This window comes from Palaemon carinicauda, chromosome 40 (assembly GCF_036898095.1).
Source record: "Palaemon carinicauda isolate YSFRI2023 chromosome 40, ASM3689809v2, whole genome shotgun sequence".
Lineage (NCBI taxonomy): Eukaryota > Metazoa > Arthropoda > Malacostraca > Decapoda > Palaemonidae > Palaemon > Palaemon carinicauda.
The window spans coordinates 22,280,937-22,302,924 of NC_090764.1; the positions used below are offsets into that span (position 1 = coordinate 22,280,937).

The 21,988-nt window shown below is 34.6% G+C and overlaps 1 protein-coding gene across 1 annotated transcript in view; it reads left to right on the forward strand.

Annotated features, from left to right (window-relative positions):
- The window catches only part of LOC137631862 (cadherin-related hmr-1-like), a 222,341-nt gene that overhangs the window by 169,724 nt on the left and 30,629 nt on the right, over positions 1–21,988 (forward strand). The window contains exon 5 of the mRNA XM_068363870.1: positions 12,570–12,707. Coding sequence (XP_068219971.1) covers positions 12,570–12,707 — 138 coding nt within the window. The remainder of the gene's footprint in view (positions 1–12,569; positions 12,708–21,988) is intronic.

The following is a 21,988-nucleotide window of genomic DNA, read 5'->3' on the forward strand; positions in this document are numbered from 1 at the left end:
GTTGAAGATAGCTTCATTGTCATACCATGACTCATGTTATGACTCTTGCCAGTAGGCCACTATTCAAAATCGTACTAATTAAGGGAAAGGTGCGAAAAAACTATCTAGAAAATTGTATGTTTATTAAGTATTGTGCTGATTGAAAACACAGATAATGGCTTTTCAATTCGATCTGAAACAGGAATATAAACAATTAGTAAAAGCTGGTAAAGCATCTATTCTAAACAGTAAAAATCTGCCGCCAGCTTTCGAAAATGAAAAGATATGCTTCGAAAAGAAACATTTAAATCCCTCCTATCGCTGAAATGTTTTTGGAAGAGATGTTCTTTATTTGTAATAAAAAAATATGTTTGTTTGATAATTTTCATGGATATTCAGATTGATTAAAATACTTTTTCATATGAAGGAAGAATTTATATCTGAAATACCCCAAGTCTGAATAGTCATTTAGGGTTTGTAAAAGAATCTGTTTTACGATGATGGATTTCTGCTGTTTTTCGTGAGTAGTATTATAAAAGAGTGTAGAAGAGAGGTGTGGGTAGTATTGAGAGAGAGAGAGAGAGAGAGAGAGAGAGAGAGAGAGAGAGAGAGAGAGAGAGAGAGAGAGAGAGAGAGAGCAGCTTTTTGTACCCATAAGTATTTTCTTTCATCATACAAGACTAAAGATAAAAGTAACATTCAATGCATCATTATGTAAATTTTCTGCTAATGAATTTTTAGTTTTTGTAACACTATTGCAATTTCTACTCGAAAATCCAAAAGGTTTTTGCGAGTTCAGGTTTTAGTTTGATTTTCATTATCAAGATTATTTGGTATTTTCTCGAATAAATGGTGGTATTGACCGCTCAAGTCTCATTATTAGTAGTAGTAGATGTTCATGTTTTTGTTGTTTTAGTTGTTGCTGCTATTGTTGTTGCTGTTGTTCTGGTGAGGTATATGTTTATGCTTTGTCGGGGAGTTTGTCAGTTTTGCACTAAAATTACTTTTTTTTTTCAACCAGTGCATTACTATTTTTAAAAATTCACTGGGTACTGTACCGAATTAAAACATTTAAATTTTCCATCTTCCTTCATATAAGTCTCGTCAAGGGTTCATTTGTGCCTGATTCATTTTAACACTATAACTCCATCTAAACCTGCTCGTTTCCCATTACCATTTAATCACTCGACTTAAATTTCTCATTGCCTCTAACAGATTTTTAATAGCTAATTTCATCCTTCGTTGTCATTCGCTCTCCATGACTTGACTGTCTCAAAAATTTCATTGGATTATCCTTAATTTCCTGATTTTATTTCTTCTTTTATTTAGCTTTTAGTTCTTTAATTTTCTGCATGCGCCAGTTAAAGGAGTCCTTTTGCATTTGATGTTTCATATTATGCTGTAATATAGCATTTAGGATGTTGGTTTTTATTATTATTATTATTATTATTATTATTATTGATTATTATTATTATTGTTGGTGTTGTTGTTGTTGTTATCATCAGTGGGACAAGTCAACTAAGGAAAAGTGTCTGAAAATAGAAAATTCACCTTCCCCTTGGTATTTTACCATTACTTTTAATCAAAGTTAAACCTCTTTATTACATCCTCATTCGTGATATACATATTGCAGACAACTTATTCCAGCCTAGATAAGTAGCTCAGAATACATTGTGTTGAGGTAGAATTGATACTATCGTCTGGATCATCTATTTAGCATTAAGATGTCTTTTCTAAAGCTATGCATTAGATGGCATCTGTGTATTTGTCATTATTCGATATTTTGTATTTCTCAACCTGGGTTACTTTCCGTTGCTTCCTGGCCTGGTTAGATTCAGCAGCCCCTTCTTAGATAAGGAACAGGAAGGGAAATCCTAAAACTGTTTCTACCATGTTTCCATTGATATCCTTTTGGTTCTTGCTCTTTTGTAGATACTTTGTCAAGGTCGGTTTTGTTTCTTGTTGATATTCATCCTTTGCCTCCATGTAGTTGCAATGGGCCTCGTCTAGATTAAAAGAAAGTTGGATTATTTTGTCAATTTCTTGTCTTTATAATTGCCATTAGTATGCCATTATACAAAATATATTTTTAATACTTACTTCCTAGCCGAGACTGATAACTTAGTTTTATCAAGTCTTACTTTTTATAATGTTCATTTTGACATGAATGGTAAGACAATTCCGAATACTCAGTCATATTTTACTTTAATTTTGTGGACTTCCAATGCATCAGTTCTGAAATTACCAATTTCTTTACCTCAAACATTTAATTACTTTATTATTTCTACCCTTAGATTAAAAGTACGATTGGTATCAAAGTCGAAAATTGATTGAAATATAAAATATATTAGGAATATTAATATTTTCCGAGCCTCCAAAAGTTATTAAAAACTGTTTACATGAATTCCAAACACTTAAGTATGCTGGGACCCATTAAAACGAGTAAAATCATAAAACTATGAACCATTACGACTGAATGTGAAAAAATATTAAAACAGCCATAACCTTAAAATGTGCACTAAACTTGATGATGGCAGCCAGCTTCTAAAGCGATCGTAAAAATGACACTGGGCATAAAAACATCTTCATCTCTTAAGTCACGAAAAATGATACTTGGCATCTTTTCATAGCACACAGACCGTAACAGGACACGATTTTTTCCATCTTATTGTACACTGTTGTGGAGGGAGCCACTTTGGCTCTGGGAGAGTGACGGCACATGAATGGTGAACAAGATTTTGTTGAAATAGTGTTGTGTTGTGAATGTGATTTAAGAATAAGTTTTTTTTTTTTTTCCTTTTTTTTTCGGGGGGGGGGGGGGGGGGGGGGTGATTTCCAAGAATATCTTTTTAATGTCGCCTACATTTCTCTGTGATTTTTATCTAGCCCTCAATCTTGTTGTTCTTTACTTGTAACAGATTTCCATTCCTGTCAAGTAATCAATGATATTATTTTGATTATAAAGTCGCTCGAAGAAGCAATAATGGAATTTGCATGATAGTGTGGTCGCACGTAATGATTATCGTCAAAGTAGGATAGGCATTTGCCATCACAATCTTCACTGGCCATATTGGTTTCGGCTAATTTTTCATGGCCGGATGCCTTCCTGCCGCCAACCCTCCCCATTTACCCGGGCTTGGGACCCGCACCAAGTTGAGGCTGACTTTGCCCCCCACCCCACCCCCCACCCCCACCCTCCACCCCCTCAGTGGCTGGGTTAGGCATTTAACATCAATACGGTTTTTTCTCATAGTTTGTCTTTGAGGAAAAGAGAAGAAACATATTCAGCATTTGATGATAATAATAGTTTTAATATTTCTAATAATAACAACGATTTTAATGATTTTAATAATAATAATTTTGATAATTCTAATGATAATAATTTTAATGATAATTTCAATAATGAATGTATTTTTTGAATCAAGGCTTACACACTTTGCACCAAATTCTTATAATATTAGCCTTATCGTATATCTAAACACTTAAATAAATATAATGTACTTTTTATCAAGTTATATTTTCCCTTTTCTATTCTCTTTATGGAAATGTAAGACAGACTAGATGACATGGATGAATTATGTTTATCTCGTTGGGACATTATCATTAGCTTGAGGCATTCTTCTTCTTCTCTTTTTTTTTTTTTTTTTTTTTTTTTTTTTTTTTTTTTTTTTTTTTTTTTTTTGACTAATGTTTTTTTTATTTTATTTTCTTCTGCCGGTTAGATAATACTGGTCTTTTGAAGTCTCACGTGGAGATATACATTTCTGAGCTGAATCCTGACTCACGTTGCGTGTATTGAGATAATTACATTGTTTACCTTCTATTTTTCATATTTATATCATAAATATGTGTAATTAAACTGATAAACAGAAATGAAAAGATTCTCTCTCTCTCTCTCTCTCTCTCTCTCTTTCTCTCTCTCTCTCTCTCTCTCTCTCTCTCTCTCTACACTTAACTGACATACGAACAAATGAAAGGAATCTAGCCTCTCTGGCCAAATGAAAGGATTTTAGACTCTCTCTCTCTCTCTCTCTCTCTCTCTCTCTCTCTCTCCTCTCTCTCTCTCTCTCTCTCTCTACTCTCTCTCTCTCTCTCTCTCTCTCTCTCGGTGGAAAGAGACCTGGCTGAGCTTCAATAATATCTTGTAAATTTACCCTGCTGCTGCTACTTTTAAATTCTTATATCTCGAAAAGGAATATAATCTTTTGAAGAATCTGCGCCCACAAGTTTCTGTAAGGGAAATACTTAGTGGCAGTCCCTTAGATTCATTTATGACTAGATACGCCTTATGTAAATGAATATATCCTATGAGATACAGTTGAAGGATTCTGAATACTGATTTCCATGGGGGGATTTCGATTTGAATTTCAAATGAAAAGGTCAATGTTATCCTTCGGTTTGAGAGGTTAGGGAGAATTCGGGGTAAAAAAAAAACTTAGTTATGTTTTCATAAAGAACATGATGCCGCATTTGCTGTGTATATTCTTCAATTAGAAAACAAGAGGTTCGCCTTACCCAGATGCACAAGTGCCCATATATCTATATCTATCTATCTATCTATCTACGGTATTTACATGCGTGTATACATATATAATTTATTGACATATCTGTGTATATATGCAATATATATATATACAGTATATATATATATATATATATATATATATACATATATATAAATTTATAAATATATATATTGCATATATATATGTATTAATGTGTGTATATACATATATATATGTATATATATAGCTTATATATAAATGTATATGGGTGTATATATACTAGGAAGTCTCCTTCCGCCATTTTCAAAAACGTACAATCGCCCTCAATTCTAATTTACCATAGATTAATGTGAACTTCATTATAATCGAGTCTTCGGCAGGATTTGTTTAGTAATACTGTATTTATTTTCAAGTTTACAATTTATGGTAATTCACCTTTTCTTTGAGACTGTAATTATCACTTAAATACCGTATATCATATTTTTATGGATTTATATTTCGAAAAAAAGATAAATTTCTAGATAAAATGTCAATATTTGTGTTTTAGGTTAAGAGTTTATTTAAAACCGGCATTTTGAAGACTTGTAAAAATATTGAAATCATTTAATTTAGAATGACATTGATATAGCAAAAGAAGTGTTGTCAATTACGCATATCTTTTTTCCTAACGTTGCTCCATTTTATTAATCATTTGCATGAACGCATTGCAAAGAAATTTTCAGTAATGAGATTTTTGAAGATGTGAGAAGTGCTCTTAAGTGCCGAATTTCTCGACGATATCTGCATCTCCGTTTAGTGTCTTGCCTTGAAAAAGTCCAGCCAGTTTCCAAAAGTTCCTGAGGTTAATGGCCAGTTAGCCTCATCCCGTTAATAAGGGGAAGTTTCTACGTTTAAAGGGGAACAGTCATTAGTCGGGCAATGAGAAATTGTCATTAAAACTTTTAGTGAAGAATAGTTAGCCTCTACAGGCCTTTACTTCACTGTTTTATATAATATTTAAGAAATATTTATATTTATTGAAATGTAGGTTGATTTATGAATGTCTGTATGTCGTTAGAGTTTTAATTTGAAAAAATATCCTTTATAAATAACTTTTAATGTTTTCAAACTGTTTACTGACAAATTCCATGGTCTGCAGAATAAGTAGAGTTAACAATGAACAGCAAATTATATAAACACATTATTGATTAATGATTTCTTGGAGGTGTTATTATAGCTAGCAGAAGGCCCAGTTATAAATTTAAAGAAAAAACTAATGTTATGAGTATAAAAAACTTATCTTTATATATATATATATATATATATATATATATATATATATTTATATATATATAATGTTTATTTATGTATGCCATGTGATTCTTAATACTTTGCAAATTCATTATGACTCTTATCAGTGCAATACATATTTAAAATAAGTATTTTGTGTTACAAAAGGAAATAGGTTTTTGGTTAGGTACGAGTACGTTTTAAGTTCCACTCCGAAACATTTACCCATCTGATCAGTTTTCATGATGTAGCCGTCTACCTTCATTACCTTCATAAACGTTTGCCGACCTATCGCCTTACTCACAAGATATCTCAGATTTATTATTATTATTATTATTATTATTATTATTATTATTATTATTATTATTATTATTATTATTACTTGCTAAGCTACAATTCTAGTAGGAAAAGCAAAATGCTATAAGTCCAAGGGCTCCAACAGGGAAAATATCCCAGTGAGGAAATGAAACAAGGAAAAATAAGATATCTTAAGAACAGTAACAACATGAAAATATATATTCCGTATATAAACTATAAAAACTTTTACAAAACAAGAGGAAGAGAAATAACGTAGTGTGCTTGAGTGTACCCTTAAGCAAGTGAACTCTAACCTAAGTTAGTGAAAGACCATGGTACAGAGGCTATGGCACTACTCACCATAGCTGAAGAGTAAATGAAATTTATTTTTGCTATTATGGAATATAGGAAAAAAAAGGTTTGAAGTTTCCCCAACACACAAACATTCGACTTACATACATTAGGGAATACAAACACCAATTTAACTGAAATTACAAACCTCAGATATTGCATGAAAGTTCATATACTGTAATAAAGTAAATAATAACTGTAATAAAACAATTTTCATTGAATACAGTAAGCAAACGGACATTTGTAATATCTTGATATTTATTCCATATGAAATGTAACTATTTGTTGACTTTTGTAGCTGGAAATGTCAAGTATGGGAGTCATGTTAGGCCTACACTAGACCTAAATTTAACAAAATTCAACTTAAAAACAGCCTCTTGCAAAGTAAGTTAAGGACCTTCTGTACTTGAGGTTTCCTGATCCAACTTCAGGCGTGGATTTGTTCAAATATTATTTTTTCCAATCCTATTAAACTTGAAAACTTTGCTCTTGGATAAGTTGAAAGGTTATCTTGTGGATCGTATAAAAATTCAGTTACTGTTACTGTTTCTTTGTTGTATTGTTGACATTATTCTTATTCTCTTTTGAAGAGGTGTAACCAGGATATATATCCTCACAACAGATAAATATTTGAATGCAAATATAAATCCATTTTATTCTATGCACCTTCTTGAGAGACTGTAATCCGATATGCAGATATTCATCTTTTATTATCACTCGAATTTAATTAAATTTCACATTATTATAATTTATAATGACCTGAGATAAGCTTTCAATCATCAAATTGGCAATACATTAGATTTCATATATTAATCAAAAATAATTTTGTATATCAATCATAAAATAAAAAAGCAAAACTTAGTTATTGCTAATACATTAAATTTCATATATTAATCAAATATAATTTTTTATGTCGATCATAAATAAAATAACGAAGCAAAACTTAGTTATTGCTAATACATTAAATTTCATATATTAATCAAATATAATTTTGTCTGGATCATAGAATAACAAGGTAAACCTTAGTTATTGCTAATGCATTGAATTTCATATATTAATCAAATATAGTTTTTTATGTCGATCATAAAATAACAAAGCAAAACTTAGTTATTGCTAATGCATTGAATTTCATATATTAGTCAAATATAATTTTGTCTAGATCATAGAATAACAAGGTAAACCTTAGTTATTGCTAATGCATTAAATTTCATATATCAATCAAATATAATATTTTACGTCGTTCATAAAATAACAAAGCAAAACTTAGTTACTGCTAATGCAATAAATTTCATATATAAAGCAAATTCAATTTTTTTTATGTCAAAGCAAAAATTAGTTATTGCTAATGCATTAAATTTCGTATATTAATCAAATATACAATTTTGTTATCTTGATAAACTAACAACCCAAAGCGTAGTAAATTCAAAAGGTAATCAGTGTTTTCCTTTAAAATCTTATAAATAGACGACAGAAATGACGTCATTTAAAGCCTTCTCGTGTAAACTGACCTGGGAAGTAAGTATTCCCCCTCGTATGCTCAAGGGAACGTGACCAATTAAAAAAAGATGCACTCAGGACCACTTCAAGAAATGGAGACTCGTTCAGGGCTTTGCTCTCTCTTTCTTTTAGCGCCCATTAAAACATATATTAGGCATTCCTGTATCATTCGTGTTACATTAAGTTTTAATCTTTATTTTGGTACTGAAGTGAGTTTAGTCTTGGTCGTTATCTTTAAAACGAGGTACAGATATTAGGGGAAGATGGTAGAGGTGGTGGGCTGGGCTAAACAGAGGAACTCGCTGCGCAACATGGGTGTGGTTGGGTGCACTTGTTCAGAGCGAGGTGTACCAGGAATTCTTGTCCTACTGTACCTTTAGCTCTTTTTTTATGGTATTACTATATTAACAGTATGCTCCTGTTAAATTATATTGATTGATTCATTTATATAAACTTGAGGTTTCAGTAAGATCATAGAGTCTTGTTGAGGGTGAACTGCCTTAGACTGAATTATCATAATTGCATGTAATTAAGTCCCATCTCTTCATAAAATCTATTATTTATCGTTTTTTTTTAATCAAACTAAATTCTCAACAGGTCTCATTTTACTTCAGTAACTCTGTCGAGATCGCATAAAAACGTATTTTGCATATGCAAAAAATTAACCAAAATCGCCGAAAGAAATGTTTCCCAGTACGGTGTTCTTGACGTAATAAAAACCCACAAGTTATAAAAACCCACAAGTTCATTGATTGTTAATCTAAAAAGCTTTTTTTTTCTTGTTTTCATTTTGGATGTCATGAGAAGACAGAACATGTTTGGAGGTCTTGCTCAGGCACGTTGTGTAAACAATATTATCTAATGCAGTTTGCATCGTGTGAGAGATCAAAGTATTGATGGGGTGGGTTAGAATCCTCAAGATTCGGATAACAGCAGTTTCATCCTAAGGATTTTGCTATTCGTAGGTCTTAGTGTTGGGCTTTCTCTGTTTATTCCAAAGTTAGTTTTTCTATCAATTTTTCTATTTCTATTTTTTTTTCCAAAAAAAAATTGCGCATACATATTCACAAATACACAACCACATGTATTTGTATAAACATATATAGTATATGTGTGTGTATACGTTTGGATGTGTTTATGTATACTTGTGAAAATTAAGTCACATGTGTCTGTATTTTCATGTGATTACAAAGGATTGTGTTATATATATACACACACACACACATATATATATATATGTGTGTGTGTGTGTGTAGAGAGAGAGAGAGAGAGAGAGAGAGAGAGAGAGAGAGAGAGAGAGAGAGATACACATAATTCTGTTTATAAAGTGAATATTTTCGATAAATGCAATGATCCACGTTAGTATATAAGAATTATTTGAAATAAATTCACGAAGTGGAAGTTCATCCTAAACTCTGTTTGACTCGAATGCCCAATGTTCCACCGGTTTCCACTTTTTGATCCAGCTTTATTGAAAAGTATGAAATAACTCACACGCACACACACACACATATATATATATTTATATATATGTTATTTATTTATATATATATATATAATATATATTTATTTATTCATATATATATATATTTATGTATATATATATATATATATATATATATATAAATAAATTTCTACCTCATACCTGGGATCGAACGCCAGCCCCTTCTAATGAAAGGCCAGGTCGAAACTAACCATGTCACGAGAGCCCATAAAAAGAATTGGAACCTGACCGCCACCAGCTGTCCGAGGATTTACCTGGCGAGACATTGGGTAAAACTCGCTGGTAAGAGACTGATGTCTCGCCAGGTAAATCCTCGGACAGCTGGTGGCGGTCAGGTTCCAATTCTTTTTATGGGCTCTCGTGACATGGTTAGTTTCGACCTGGCCTTTCATTAGAAGGGGCTGGCGTTCGATCCCAGGTATGAGGTAGAAATTTATTTCTATTTGAACACGATGTTGTGTTGATATTAATCCATATTTATATATATTTATATTTATATGTATATATATACGGACACTTTTTAGGAAAAGAAAACTATTCATTCTTCGAAGCAATTTCTCTCTCTCTCTCTCTCTCTCTCTCTCTCTCTCTCTCTCTCTCTCTCTCTCTCTCTCTCTCTCTCTCTCTCTCTCTCTCTCTCTCTCTCTTTCTTTGACCAATCAGTTCGAAAAGTTTGTGGCGTCAATTAAAGTTTGTTTCAGAAATCCTCGCACCCTCTCCTCTAATCATAAGCAGAACACGAGCTAAAAGCATAATTTTTACTTTTATGAACATACATCTCACAAAAAAATGCTCCATTTTCATTATTTCTTATCTCCGAGCAGAGGGCATCTCGATTTTGATAAATCTGCAAGTTGTTTGTTTGGTATTTTATGTCCTATTTCCTTTCCTTATTGGGCTATTTTTTCCCTGTTGGAGCCCTTGGGCTTATAGCACCCTGCTTTTCCAACTAGGGTTCTAGCTTAGCTAGTTTAAATGTTCAAAGCCTGCTCATGAATGGCAGAGGCAAGGAACAGTGATATTACCTTATCAAGCAGGACAATGTCCTAAAGACTGACCATATTACATATGATCAGCCACCAAGCCCCCTCTCCACCCAAGCTAAGACCAAGGAGGGCCAGGCAATGTCTTCTGGTGATTCAACAGATAGACCTACTTTATAGGCTCCCCCAAACCCCTCATCCTTAGGTCACAAGGATGGTGAGGTTGCAGCGACCAAAGGAACTAACGAGTTTGAGCAGGACTCGAACCCCAATCTAGCGATCACCAGGCACAGATGCTACCACAATACTTAAATTATTAAATTACCAATTATAGTATTAATAATAATAATAATAATAATAATAATAATAATAATAATAATAATAATAATAATAATAATGATAATAATAATCAAAGATTTATGTCTTGAAAAGCGGCTTTTCAAGAATGAAAACTCCAAAGGAAATTTCAGGATCTCAAATAAAAAAAAAAATTTGTTCTTGAATCGTCCTGCGCAAAAGCTCAAAGTTAATCAAAGGAGATATGACTGTGGCCAAACTACTTACCACATAATTATAAGGATGAAAAGTTTCCTTCCCTCATAATTATGAGTCTGGAAAGTTTGTTGAAATAAGTTGCTAAAAATCAATGTGTCAATGTATGATCAGGTCTATTTCTCACATTATATACTTTTTTATACGACCCTCACAAGAATACAGTCAGTGAATGAAATAAGGTTCTTCTTATTTTCAGCATCACCATTATTATTATTATTATCATTATTATTATTATTATTACCACCACCTAATTATTTTGTTGCTACCATTACTGCTATTATATTATCGTTATTGCTATTGTTATTTTTGTTCTAATTATCCTGTTTTTTATTATTAATATTTTCACTATAATCTAAATTTTATCATTATCATATCATTATAACTATCCATTTTAATTATTGTTAATAATAATCTCATTACATAATTATCCATTTTATCATTATCAAGGATATTTTCATTATTTAAAAAAAAAAATATCATTATCATGTTGCTGTTATTATTATAATCATCCATTTTTACTATTTTTATTAATTATATCATTATTTTCACTATATTACAAAATTTATCTTCATTATCATATGGCTGTTATTGTTATAACTATACATTTTTATTATTGTCTATAATAATCTTAATACATAATTATCCTTTTTTTTGTTAATAATATTTTCACTATATTACAAAATTTATCAGTATCATGTTGCTCTTATTGTTATAAATATCCATATTTATTATTCTCAATAATAATCTCATTACATCTATTAAAAATTTTAATCATTAACACTATCCTTGTCGTAAGTAATTACCGATTTGCATAACTATATAAAAAGTGTCAGAGGCCGATGGCACTTGCCATTGATCATTACGCGATAATGGTGGTAAACCCGGGTCAGGTTGTAATGACTTTCAGCGTTTTGACGGACAGGGAAATATGAAAGTCGAGCCAAGTTAACCGATCATTTGTTTGACTAATGAACATGCGACACAGGTGGTGATTATCATGTGTACCCATATGGGACAATAAATCCCAATTTGACCTCTGGAATTGCTAGTGATGGAGGACGTGATTAATACGCTTAGATTTTGCCTATGATTTGTGTATTATTTTTCATGAGCGTGCCAATATGCAAATATTGATGCATGTTCATTGCTGTACATTTATATAATCATTCACTGTCTTCCATCTTGCCGTCAATTAATTCAATTATAATCAGAAAATTAATCTATGAATAGTAAACTTTTAACAGTTTAACATCATTTAAACTGTCATATCAAAATTATTTATATCTTTTCTTTCATTATCCTAGTAATGGCACATTCTACCGCTATAGACTTAGGCACATCGATCAATTTCATTTATTGGTTTTGTGTTTATTAAAATGAATCCTATGAAATTTTGCCAAGGTGTAATTATAGAAGTTATGGCCTAAATCTTAATATTGCTATGAAAATTAAATAGAAGGATAATAATGCAGATGCGACAAGATAAAGAGGTCAAAGCATATGGTGTTTAGATCAACTCATCAGAAAAGATTGGCTCGAATACAAAAAATAATTGAATAGTCATAAGCGAATGAAAATATATTCAATTCTGGATATTAACCCTAATTGAATTCTCTTGTCTTCTAAAAGGTGCTGGCTGAAGACCCAGACAGAATAGACGAAGGGCGACTTGTCTACAGCGTTGGAGGAGAAGGCGTTGATGACCATGACCCCAAAAAGGCTTTCTTCACCATCAACCCTCATTCAGGAGAACTCATACTATTGCGGGTAAGAGATGTTTACTTTTGCCCCTATTTTTCTTATTGTTAAGATTTGTTCTTGCATTTAATTTAAGAGATATTACCTTTGCTCGTGTTTTTCGTAGTAGGATTGGGTTCTTGCATTCAGTTTTAAAGCAACAGGCGATTGATTTGTGCTGGGTTGTTGTTATCTCTTTTGTCTTATATTTTTATCTGAGGGTACAGTTGGCTTCACTAATTCCGGTACACTGATGACTCCTTAGCTTCCCATGAATTATACCGGAATTAATGAAACCAACTTTACGCTTGGGCTCGCTATTCTATCTTATTTCTCTTCCTCTTGTTTTGTTATGGTTTTTATTGTTTATATTGGTGATATTGATTTTAATGTTGTTACTGTTCTTAATTTTTTTTTTTTTTTACTTGTTTCGTTTCCTCACTGGGTTATTTTCCCTGTTGGAGCCCCTGGGCTCTTAGCTTCCTGCCTTTCCAACTACAGTAGAGTTGTAGCTTAGCAAGTAATGATAATAATCTGACTCATTCTTATTTCTCTGTATTATTCGTTTCTGACTTGCTTTCATGTTTTCTTAAATGCAGGGTCTTACAAATTATGATTTTAGATTATATAGATATTTGTTCAAATGACTCGGGAGATCTTAATAAGTTATGTAAGGTACAAAACCTATGAAAGAAATCTACAGCAATTTCATTTAAGAACCAGAAGGGTCCTTTTTAGAGCGCAGAGCTCCGCCGCAGCAGCTTATTTCTTGAAAATTTGCTTGACCTTGACTTTGACCTTAACATGTATTAATTGGAGTGAATTTTCATCCAGTCGAATATGAACAAAGTTTGAAGTCTATGTGACAACGATGTCCAAACGTATGGCTGATTTCGTGAATTGGACATTTTGCTTGACCGTGACCTTGACCTTCCAAAATTTAATCATTTCCAGCTTTTGATATAAGTCAATCCCTGCAAGTTTCATTACTTTACGATTAAGATTGTGGCCTGGATGATATTCACAAACAAACACTCAAGCATGGGGGTAAAACATAACCTCCTTCCAACTTCGTTGGCGGAGGTAATTAGTTTGCTTTATTGAAGAGGGAATTCATCTGTAACTGGAGGACTTGATACTGCACAGAGTGAGAGTAAATGAGGTTGATTCTCTATAGAATATTAAATGACACCGCGGTATATTTAATCGTGCTGATTATGGTTGCCTTGGTTTAAAAATCAAAAAATACGAAATTGGCGTAGGAGGGTCTTAGCATTTTACAAACTCCCTTTCCTGGGGGGGGGCGGGGGGGCGGAACCCTTCCCAAGTCTTTTGTTATATATCTTGCTTTCATGATTAAATCTTGTACATTTCAAGATATAAAAGACACTGTCCATATACCACAAAATTCTACTAATCATCTTTCATCTTATGCAAAATAACAAATATTTCTTTTGCTTCCATCTTTGAAACCTTCCCTTCATCCAGACAGTCATCATAGTACAAATTTTCCATTGAAGTCACCAACCCCCGAGTATTTTCGTCATTAAACATTTTAATCACAAAAGTCACATTCATGTTCTGTCTAAACTGATGTTAAACGTTTGATATTCATATTTGGCTGTCCTTTGTCCTGGACATAAATTACTCCCGTGAATAGCATAAAGTACATTAAAATCCATTCATTAAACGAATATATCTTTATTCACTTTCATTCTAAGGTCTCTTTCCTCATTAAGAAGCTTTAGTACATTTACCTCCTACTTGCTGAGCATTTTACTTACCCTTAAGCAATAAGATTTTTAATTGACTCGCGTATATTTCTCTCGTCTCTTGTTTGAACTTCTAATTTTTCCGTCGGTGTACTTTTGAAAAATTCTCACTGCTGCCCTAGAGTTGTACTTCAGAGAATCTTTTGTATCTTCAATAATCTTTTCATATCATTAACCTCCTTTTGGACAGATATAACACCTACTACATTCTTCATGCTGCATATTATTCAAATATCTACTCTGCACCTACACAGATTCTGACAAAAATAAATTTCTCTCGTTATTTCCTGTTTTCTATGCCTTAAAATAGCTGTGCCCCCTGTGGCCGCGGGGGCATATAAAAATTAGAATAGCGCCAACGTTATCCCTGCGTGTCGTAAGAGGCGACTAAAAGGGACGGGACGAGGGGGCTGGGAACCCCCTCTCCTGTAAAAGTATCCTGTGAGACAGCAACAAAGAGATGGAGCTGGGGGGAGAGTGACTGCTCCCCGCACTCTAGTTTTGGGGTGTTTGAATGTGCGTGGATGTAGTACGATAGAGAGTAAAAGATGTGAGATTGGAAGTATGTTTAGAAGTAGAAGGATGGATGTATTGGCCTTGTGTGAGACAAAGATGAAAGGAAAGGGTGAAGTGATGTTTGGTGAAATGTCTGGTAGAGTGTCTGGGATTGAAAGGGGAAGAGCGAGAGAGGGTGTGGCTTTATTGTTGAGTGAATGGATGACAGGTAAAGTAGTGGAATGGAAGGAGATATCATCTAGGTTAATGTGGGTAAGGGTTAGGTTGGGTAGGGAATGTTGGGCGTTTGTCAGTGCGTATGGGCCAGGTAGTGAGAAAAGTGAAGAAGAGCGGAATGAGTTCTGGAGTGAATTAACTAGGTGTGTAGAAGGACTGGGTAGAAGGAATTATGTAGTTGTTATGGGTGACTTAAATGCTAGAGTGGGTGCTGGAGAGGTAGAAGGTGTCATTGGGAAATATGGCGTACCAGGTGAAAATGAGAGTGGTGAGAGACTGGTAGATATGTGTGTTGAACAAGAGATGGTAATAAGTGCTAGCTTTTTTAAAAAGAAAGATAAAAATAAGTATATATGGGTAAGAGTGGCAAATGGAAGAGTAGTAGAAAGGGCATTAATGGATTATGTGTTGATAACAAAAAGAATGTTTGGAAGCAGATGTACGTGGATATGAATGTGTTGAGGTGGTATGGCTAACGGTATGTCTGATCATTTTTTGGTGGAAGGAAAATTGGTTGTAGCAAAAGAGTGGGGGAATAGAGTAGGTGGATGTAAAAGGGAGCTAGTGAGGGTTGAAGAGCTGTTGATGGAGTGGTGAGAGAGGTGAATGCTCGAGTGCTTGGACGAGGATTAAAACTGGTAGGCGAGAATGATCATGAATGGGAGGTAAATCAGTTGTTGTTTGCGGATGATACTGTACTGGTAGCAGACACAGAAGAGAAGCTTGACCGACTAGTGACAGAATTTGGAAGGGTGTGTGAGAGAAGGAAGTTGAGAGTTAATGTGGGTAAGAGTAAGGTTATGAGATGTACGAGAAGGGAAGGTGGTGCAAGGTTGAATGTCATGTTGAATGGAGAGTTACTTGAGGAGGTGGATCAGTTTAAGTACTTGGGGTCTGTTGTTGCAGCAAATGGTGGAGTGGAAGCAGATGTACGTGGATATGAATGTGTTGAGGTGGTATGGCTAACGGTATGTCTGATCATTTTTTGGTGGAAGGAAAATTGGTTGTAGCAAAAGAGTGGGGGAATAGAGTAGGTGGATGTAAAAGGGAGCTAGTGAGGGTTGAAGAGCTAATAAAACCTGGGGTAAAAAGTAAATATCAGGAAAGGTTGAAAATGGCATATGACGAGGTGAGAGTAAGAGAAACTGGTAATTTAGAGGAGGAGTGGAAGTTAGCAAAAGAAAATTTTGTTGGGATTGCAAGTGATGTATGTGGCAAGAAGGTTGTTGGAGGCAGCATGAGGAAGGGCAGTGAATGGTGGAATGAAGGAGTGAAGGTAAAAGTGGAAGAGAAAAAGAGGGCTTTTGAAGAATGGCTGCAGAGTAATAGTATAGAGAAGTATGAAAAATATAGAGAGAAAAAGGTGGAAGTAAAGCGCAAGGTACGTGAGGCAAAGAGGGCAGCTGACCTGAGGTGGGGTCAGGGACTGGGTCAGTCATATGAAGAGAATAAGAAGAAGTTTTGGAAAGAAGTGAAGAGAGTAAGGAAGGCCGGCGCAAGAATTGAAGAGACAGTGAAAGATGGAAATGGAAGGTTGTTAAAAGGAGAGGAGGTAAGGAAAAGGTGGGCGGAATATTTTGAAAGTTTGCTGAATGTTGAGGATGATAGGGAGGCAGATATAATTGCGGTTCCAGGTGTTGAGGTGCCAGTGATGGGAGATGAGAATGAGAGAGAGATTACAATGGAGGAAGTGAGGAGAGCACTAGATGAAACGAGAGTAGGAAAAGCATCGGGTATGGATGGTGTGAAAGCTGAGATGTTGAAGGAAGGGGGTGTGACTGTACTTGAATGGTTGGTGAGATTGTTTAATGTGTGTTTTGTGTTGTCAATGGTACCAGTAGATTGGGTCTGTGCATGTATTGTACCACTATATAAGGGTAAGGGAGATGTGCATGAGTGTTGTAATTCAAGAGGTATTAGTTTGTTGAGTGTAGTTGGAAAAGTGTATGGTAGAATACTGATTAATAGGATTAAGGATAAAACAGAGAATGCAATCTTGGAAGTACAGGGTGGTTTTAGAAGAGGTAGGGGTTGTATGAATCAGATTTTTGCAGTTAGGCAGATATGCGAGAAATATTTAGCAAAAGGTAAGGAGGTGTATGTTGCGTTTATGGATCTGGAGAAAGCATATGATAGAGTTGATAGGGAAGCAATGTGGAATGTGATGAGGTTATATGGAGTTGGTGGAAGGTTGTTGCAAGCAGTGAAAAGTTCTACACAGGTAGTAAAGCATGTGTTAGAATAGGAAATGAGGTGAGCGATTGGTTTCCGGTGAGAGTGGGGCTGAGACAGGGATGTGTGATGTCGCCGTGGTTGTTTAACTTGTATGTTGATGGAGTGGTGAGAGAGGTGAATGCTCGAGTGCTTGGACGAGGATTAAAACTGGTAGGCGAGAATGATCATGAATGGGAGGTAAATCAGTTGTTGTTTGCGGATGATACTGTACTGGTAGCAGACACAGAAGAGAAGCTTGACCGACTAGTGACAGAATTTGGAAGGGTGTGTGAGAGAAGGAAGTTGAGAGTTAATGTGGGTAAGAGTAAGGTTATGAGATGTACGAGAAGGGAAGGTGGTGCAAGGTTGAATGTCATGTTGAATGGAGAGTTACTTGAGGAGGTGGATCAGTTTAAGTACTTGGGGTCTGTTGTTGCAGCAAATGGTGGAGTGGAAGCAGATGTACGTCAGAGAGTGAATGAAGGTTGCAAAGTGTTGGGGGCAGTTAAGGGAGTAGTAAAAAATAGAGGATTGGGCATGAATGTAAAGAGAGTTCTATATGAGAAAGTGATTGTACCAACTGTGATGTATGGATCGGAGTTGTGGGGAATGAAAGTGATGGAGAGACAGAAATTGAATGTGTTTGAGATGAAGTGTCTGAGGAGTATGGCTGGTGTATCTCGAGTAGATTGGGTTAGGAACGAAGTGGTGAGGGTGAGAACGGGTGTAAGAAATGAGTTAGCGGCTAGAGTGGATATGAATGTGTTGAGGTGGTTTGGCCATGTTGAGAGAATGGAAAATGGCTGTCTGCTAAAGAAGGTGATGAATGCAAGAGTTGATGGGAGAAGTACAAGAGGAAGGCCAAGGTTTGGGTGGATGGATGGTGTGAAGAAAGCTCTGGGTGATAGGAGGATAGATGTGAGAGAGGCAAGAGAGCGTGCTAGAAATAGGAATGAATGGCGAGCGATTGTGACGCAGTTCCGGTAGGCCCTGCTGCTTCCTCCGGTGCCTTAGATGACCGCGGAGGTAGCAGAAGTAGGGGACTCAGCAGTATGAAGCTTCATCTGTGGTGGAAATGTGGGAGGTTGGGCTGTGGCACCCTAGCAGTACCAGCTGAACTCGGCTGAGTCCCTGGTTAGGCTGGAGGAACGTAGAGAGTAGAGGTCCCCTTTTTGTTTTGTTTCTTGTTGTTGTCGGCTACCCCCCAAAATTGGGGGAAGTGCCTTTGGTATATGTATGTATGTATGTAAAATAGCTGTTATCCTCTTCAAACTTTTTATTCCTGTCTGTCGGTTCCATTTTAAAGTACATTTCAGCAATACATGCTTTTTCATATTCTACATATAGTAAAAATCAAACAGCTAAGTATAAAATTCTTATGAATTAACATATTTTTTCGTGTGCATATATCCTCAGTGTTTTGCTATGCCAATAAGACAGTCACACCGAATAGTCTTCTAGGGCCTTATGGCCTAATTAGCATCCAACCTTCTCTTCTTGTGCAAAAATAGTTTCAAGTTAAAAACTATTATTTTTGCTGATGCTTTCCTTATACACTTTCTTCTTCCTTTATTTTCAAAAATATCGGAAAACTTTCACACATCTATATCCTACATTCTCACTCTAATTTCAATTATACTTACAAGCGAAGGCACATCATGCTCCAATTATATAAATTGAATACATAAATACAGCATACATACATACATCTTCACATTAGGTTTTAATTAAATAGTGGTGTAAGTCAGTTGAATTCTAGGTATTGTTTTCAGTCTTTTGGGTTTCATCTTAGATCACCTTACGCAAGCACTGAATTACAAATTCTCTTGGGATTTTCATCACGTTCCACAACCATACCATACCATTCCTCGTGATCTCATTTAATTTACCAGCCATTGAACAACAGATCTCACTGCATCTCTCATTGCATCTTCCTCATTTGTGATGCGATCTTTCCCAGAGTTGTTCAGCCATGAATCTCTCCATTTGTTGATGCTGGAGAATTACCGTTAGCCCTTTACCGAAAGTCTTCTGTTATTCGGTATTGGTTTAGGTTGCAAAGACTTCCTAATTCTTTAGCCTGACAGACTGCAAGCCTTGTAAGGCACTCAACATACTCTTGAGTTACACTCAAAATCCCCTCAACCTTTTGTGGTCACCACGGGGTATAGAAACATATTTTCCACACCAGTAATAAATTCTAGACATTTTTACCAATCGAATATAATTATAGACATTTCAGCATCTCTGAGATTGCTCGTTATCTCATTGCCTTCTTGATTCACGATATTAATCTAATCTGCCTGTAATTAAGATAATAGAAATTGTTCTTCCATCCAAGAGTATCATCCTTCTCCTTCTCTTCACTATTAGATTTTATTGTACTTCCTTGGCGCCAAGAAATCTTTTTTAATAAAATATGCAAACCAAAGCATCCCTTTACTCGAATAAAATTTTAAAATTCGTTCCACCAAATTTACATTGGTCATTCTTCTTTATTTTTTTGTTCCTTCATTAGTTGGTACTTTTCTATATTTCTCCTTGATAAAACATATTTTTGATAAATGCTTGGGTGTAGTGAAAATAAAAAAAAAAAAAAACTTAAGTAAAGGGAAAACGGTATTCAGGGCTTCTAAAATATAAGTGGCTGTCTTTCGGTGAAAATAGTCCGGACAAAAGTTGAACAAATAATGCCAGCAAATTCCTGGTAATTTTATTAAGGAAGAAAATTATTTCAGGTAAAGGCTATTGAGTCGTCAAACTTTATGGCAGGCTTATATCAGAAAAAACTTATGAAATTCGGTAATTACCAGAATGTTTTTTTCCTTTTAGAATATAATTTAAGGATTATTTGAATGAGATAAACTTTCCAGTACTGAAAACTTTAGAGTTCACTTTATCCCTTACAGTGTAAGGCTTACACTTTAAGCAATTATTAATCTAACGATCAAGGTTTTGTTCCTTTTCATATTATTTCAGAAAAGGTATATATTTTTATACAAGATTTATTCTTTTAACATGCCTGGAAATTAAAAAAAAAAAAAAAAACATTACTTCTATTAAATGTTATGAGAATTTACTATTTTAAAGCGTATGTAATGCATTTCAAAAATCTTAGTTGCTGGAAAAGCATTAGACTGTGATACAAATATATAATTATATTCAATATCTTTACCCTTTTAAGAATTGAAGAAGTGTAAAGACTCTCACACATAAAAACGATCCGGGCATGCAAGATTCAAAACCTGCATTGTGTAGTGTTCATTGTTGTTATTATTATTATTATTATTATTATTATTATTATTATTATTATTATTATTAGCCAAGCTACAACCCTAGTTGGAAGAGCAAGATGCTATATGCCCAAGGGCTCCAACATGGAAAAATAGAAGAGTTATGTCAGCCTGCTAAACACAAAAACATTTGCTGCAAGTTTGAACATTTGAAGTTCTACTGATTCAACTACCCGATTAGGAAGATAATAATAGAATAAGGTTTTGGAATGATGAAAGGAAGAAGAAAGACGGAAAGGTGATTATTCCTTTCTTATTCAATGTCACCAAATAAAGGGGTTGTCAAATAAATTATTTTCCAATGATAAAGGATCCAAATGGTGCCCTGTTATCACGCCATCCGAGTTGTTTACCATCGTAAATAAACATCCATCTTCCCTGGCTGAGTTGATATAAAGGCTTTTATTAGAGTAATGAGGTTCATAGAATCCATTTCCTAAATATGTTTATCAAATCGATAGACTTGAATTGGAAGAATGTTTGCCATATTGACGTGGAATTGGTATTTGTGGGCAATAGACTCATTCTTAAGTGAATTGCATTCTATTACAACTAGATTTGTGGGATATTTAAAGATTTTAAAGGCCACTATTCAATGGCAGAGGCAAGAGACATTGATAATGCCCTAGCTAGGAGGACAATGCCCTAGAGACTGACCATATATACATATAATCAACGCCCAAACCCCCTCTGCGCCCAAGCTAGGGACAGGGAGGGTCAGGCATTGACTGCCGAGGACTCAGGAGGTTGATCTATAGGCTCCCCAACACCCATCCCCTCCTGAAATCCATAGCTCATAAGGAGGGTGAGGTTGCAGACACTCCAAAAACTATGGAGTTTAAGTGGGACTCATCTCTCGTCCGTAAGATCTTCAGACAGGGACGTTTTCAATTGGCCACCTCAACCCTATTTCTTATAGCTTTGTTCGGAATGATTCACCCATATATCTCATATGTTAAATCAACTTTAAGGATTTCTGTTGAAAACTTTTCTTTCATTTTTTTCAAAGAGAGTTACTAATCCGCGACTGCAGGGTGACAAACATCTCAAACTTCAGTTTTGGCACAAAAGTTGACTATTTTGCGTAAACAAAGTTGACAAGGGGCAAAAAAGTACCTGAAAAAAGGTATGTGTGATATTGCATTAGTAAATAAAGTTTGTTATTATTGAGGAGTCTATAAAGGAAAGAGAAACCTCATGACAACTGGAATGAAGTAATTGTGTTAGGAGTTTGGTTGTCAAAAGATGATTTAGGAAACTCTCTCTCTCTCTCTCTCTCTCTCTCTCTCTCTCTCTCTCT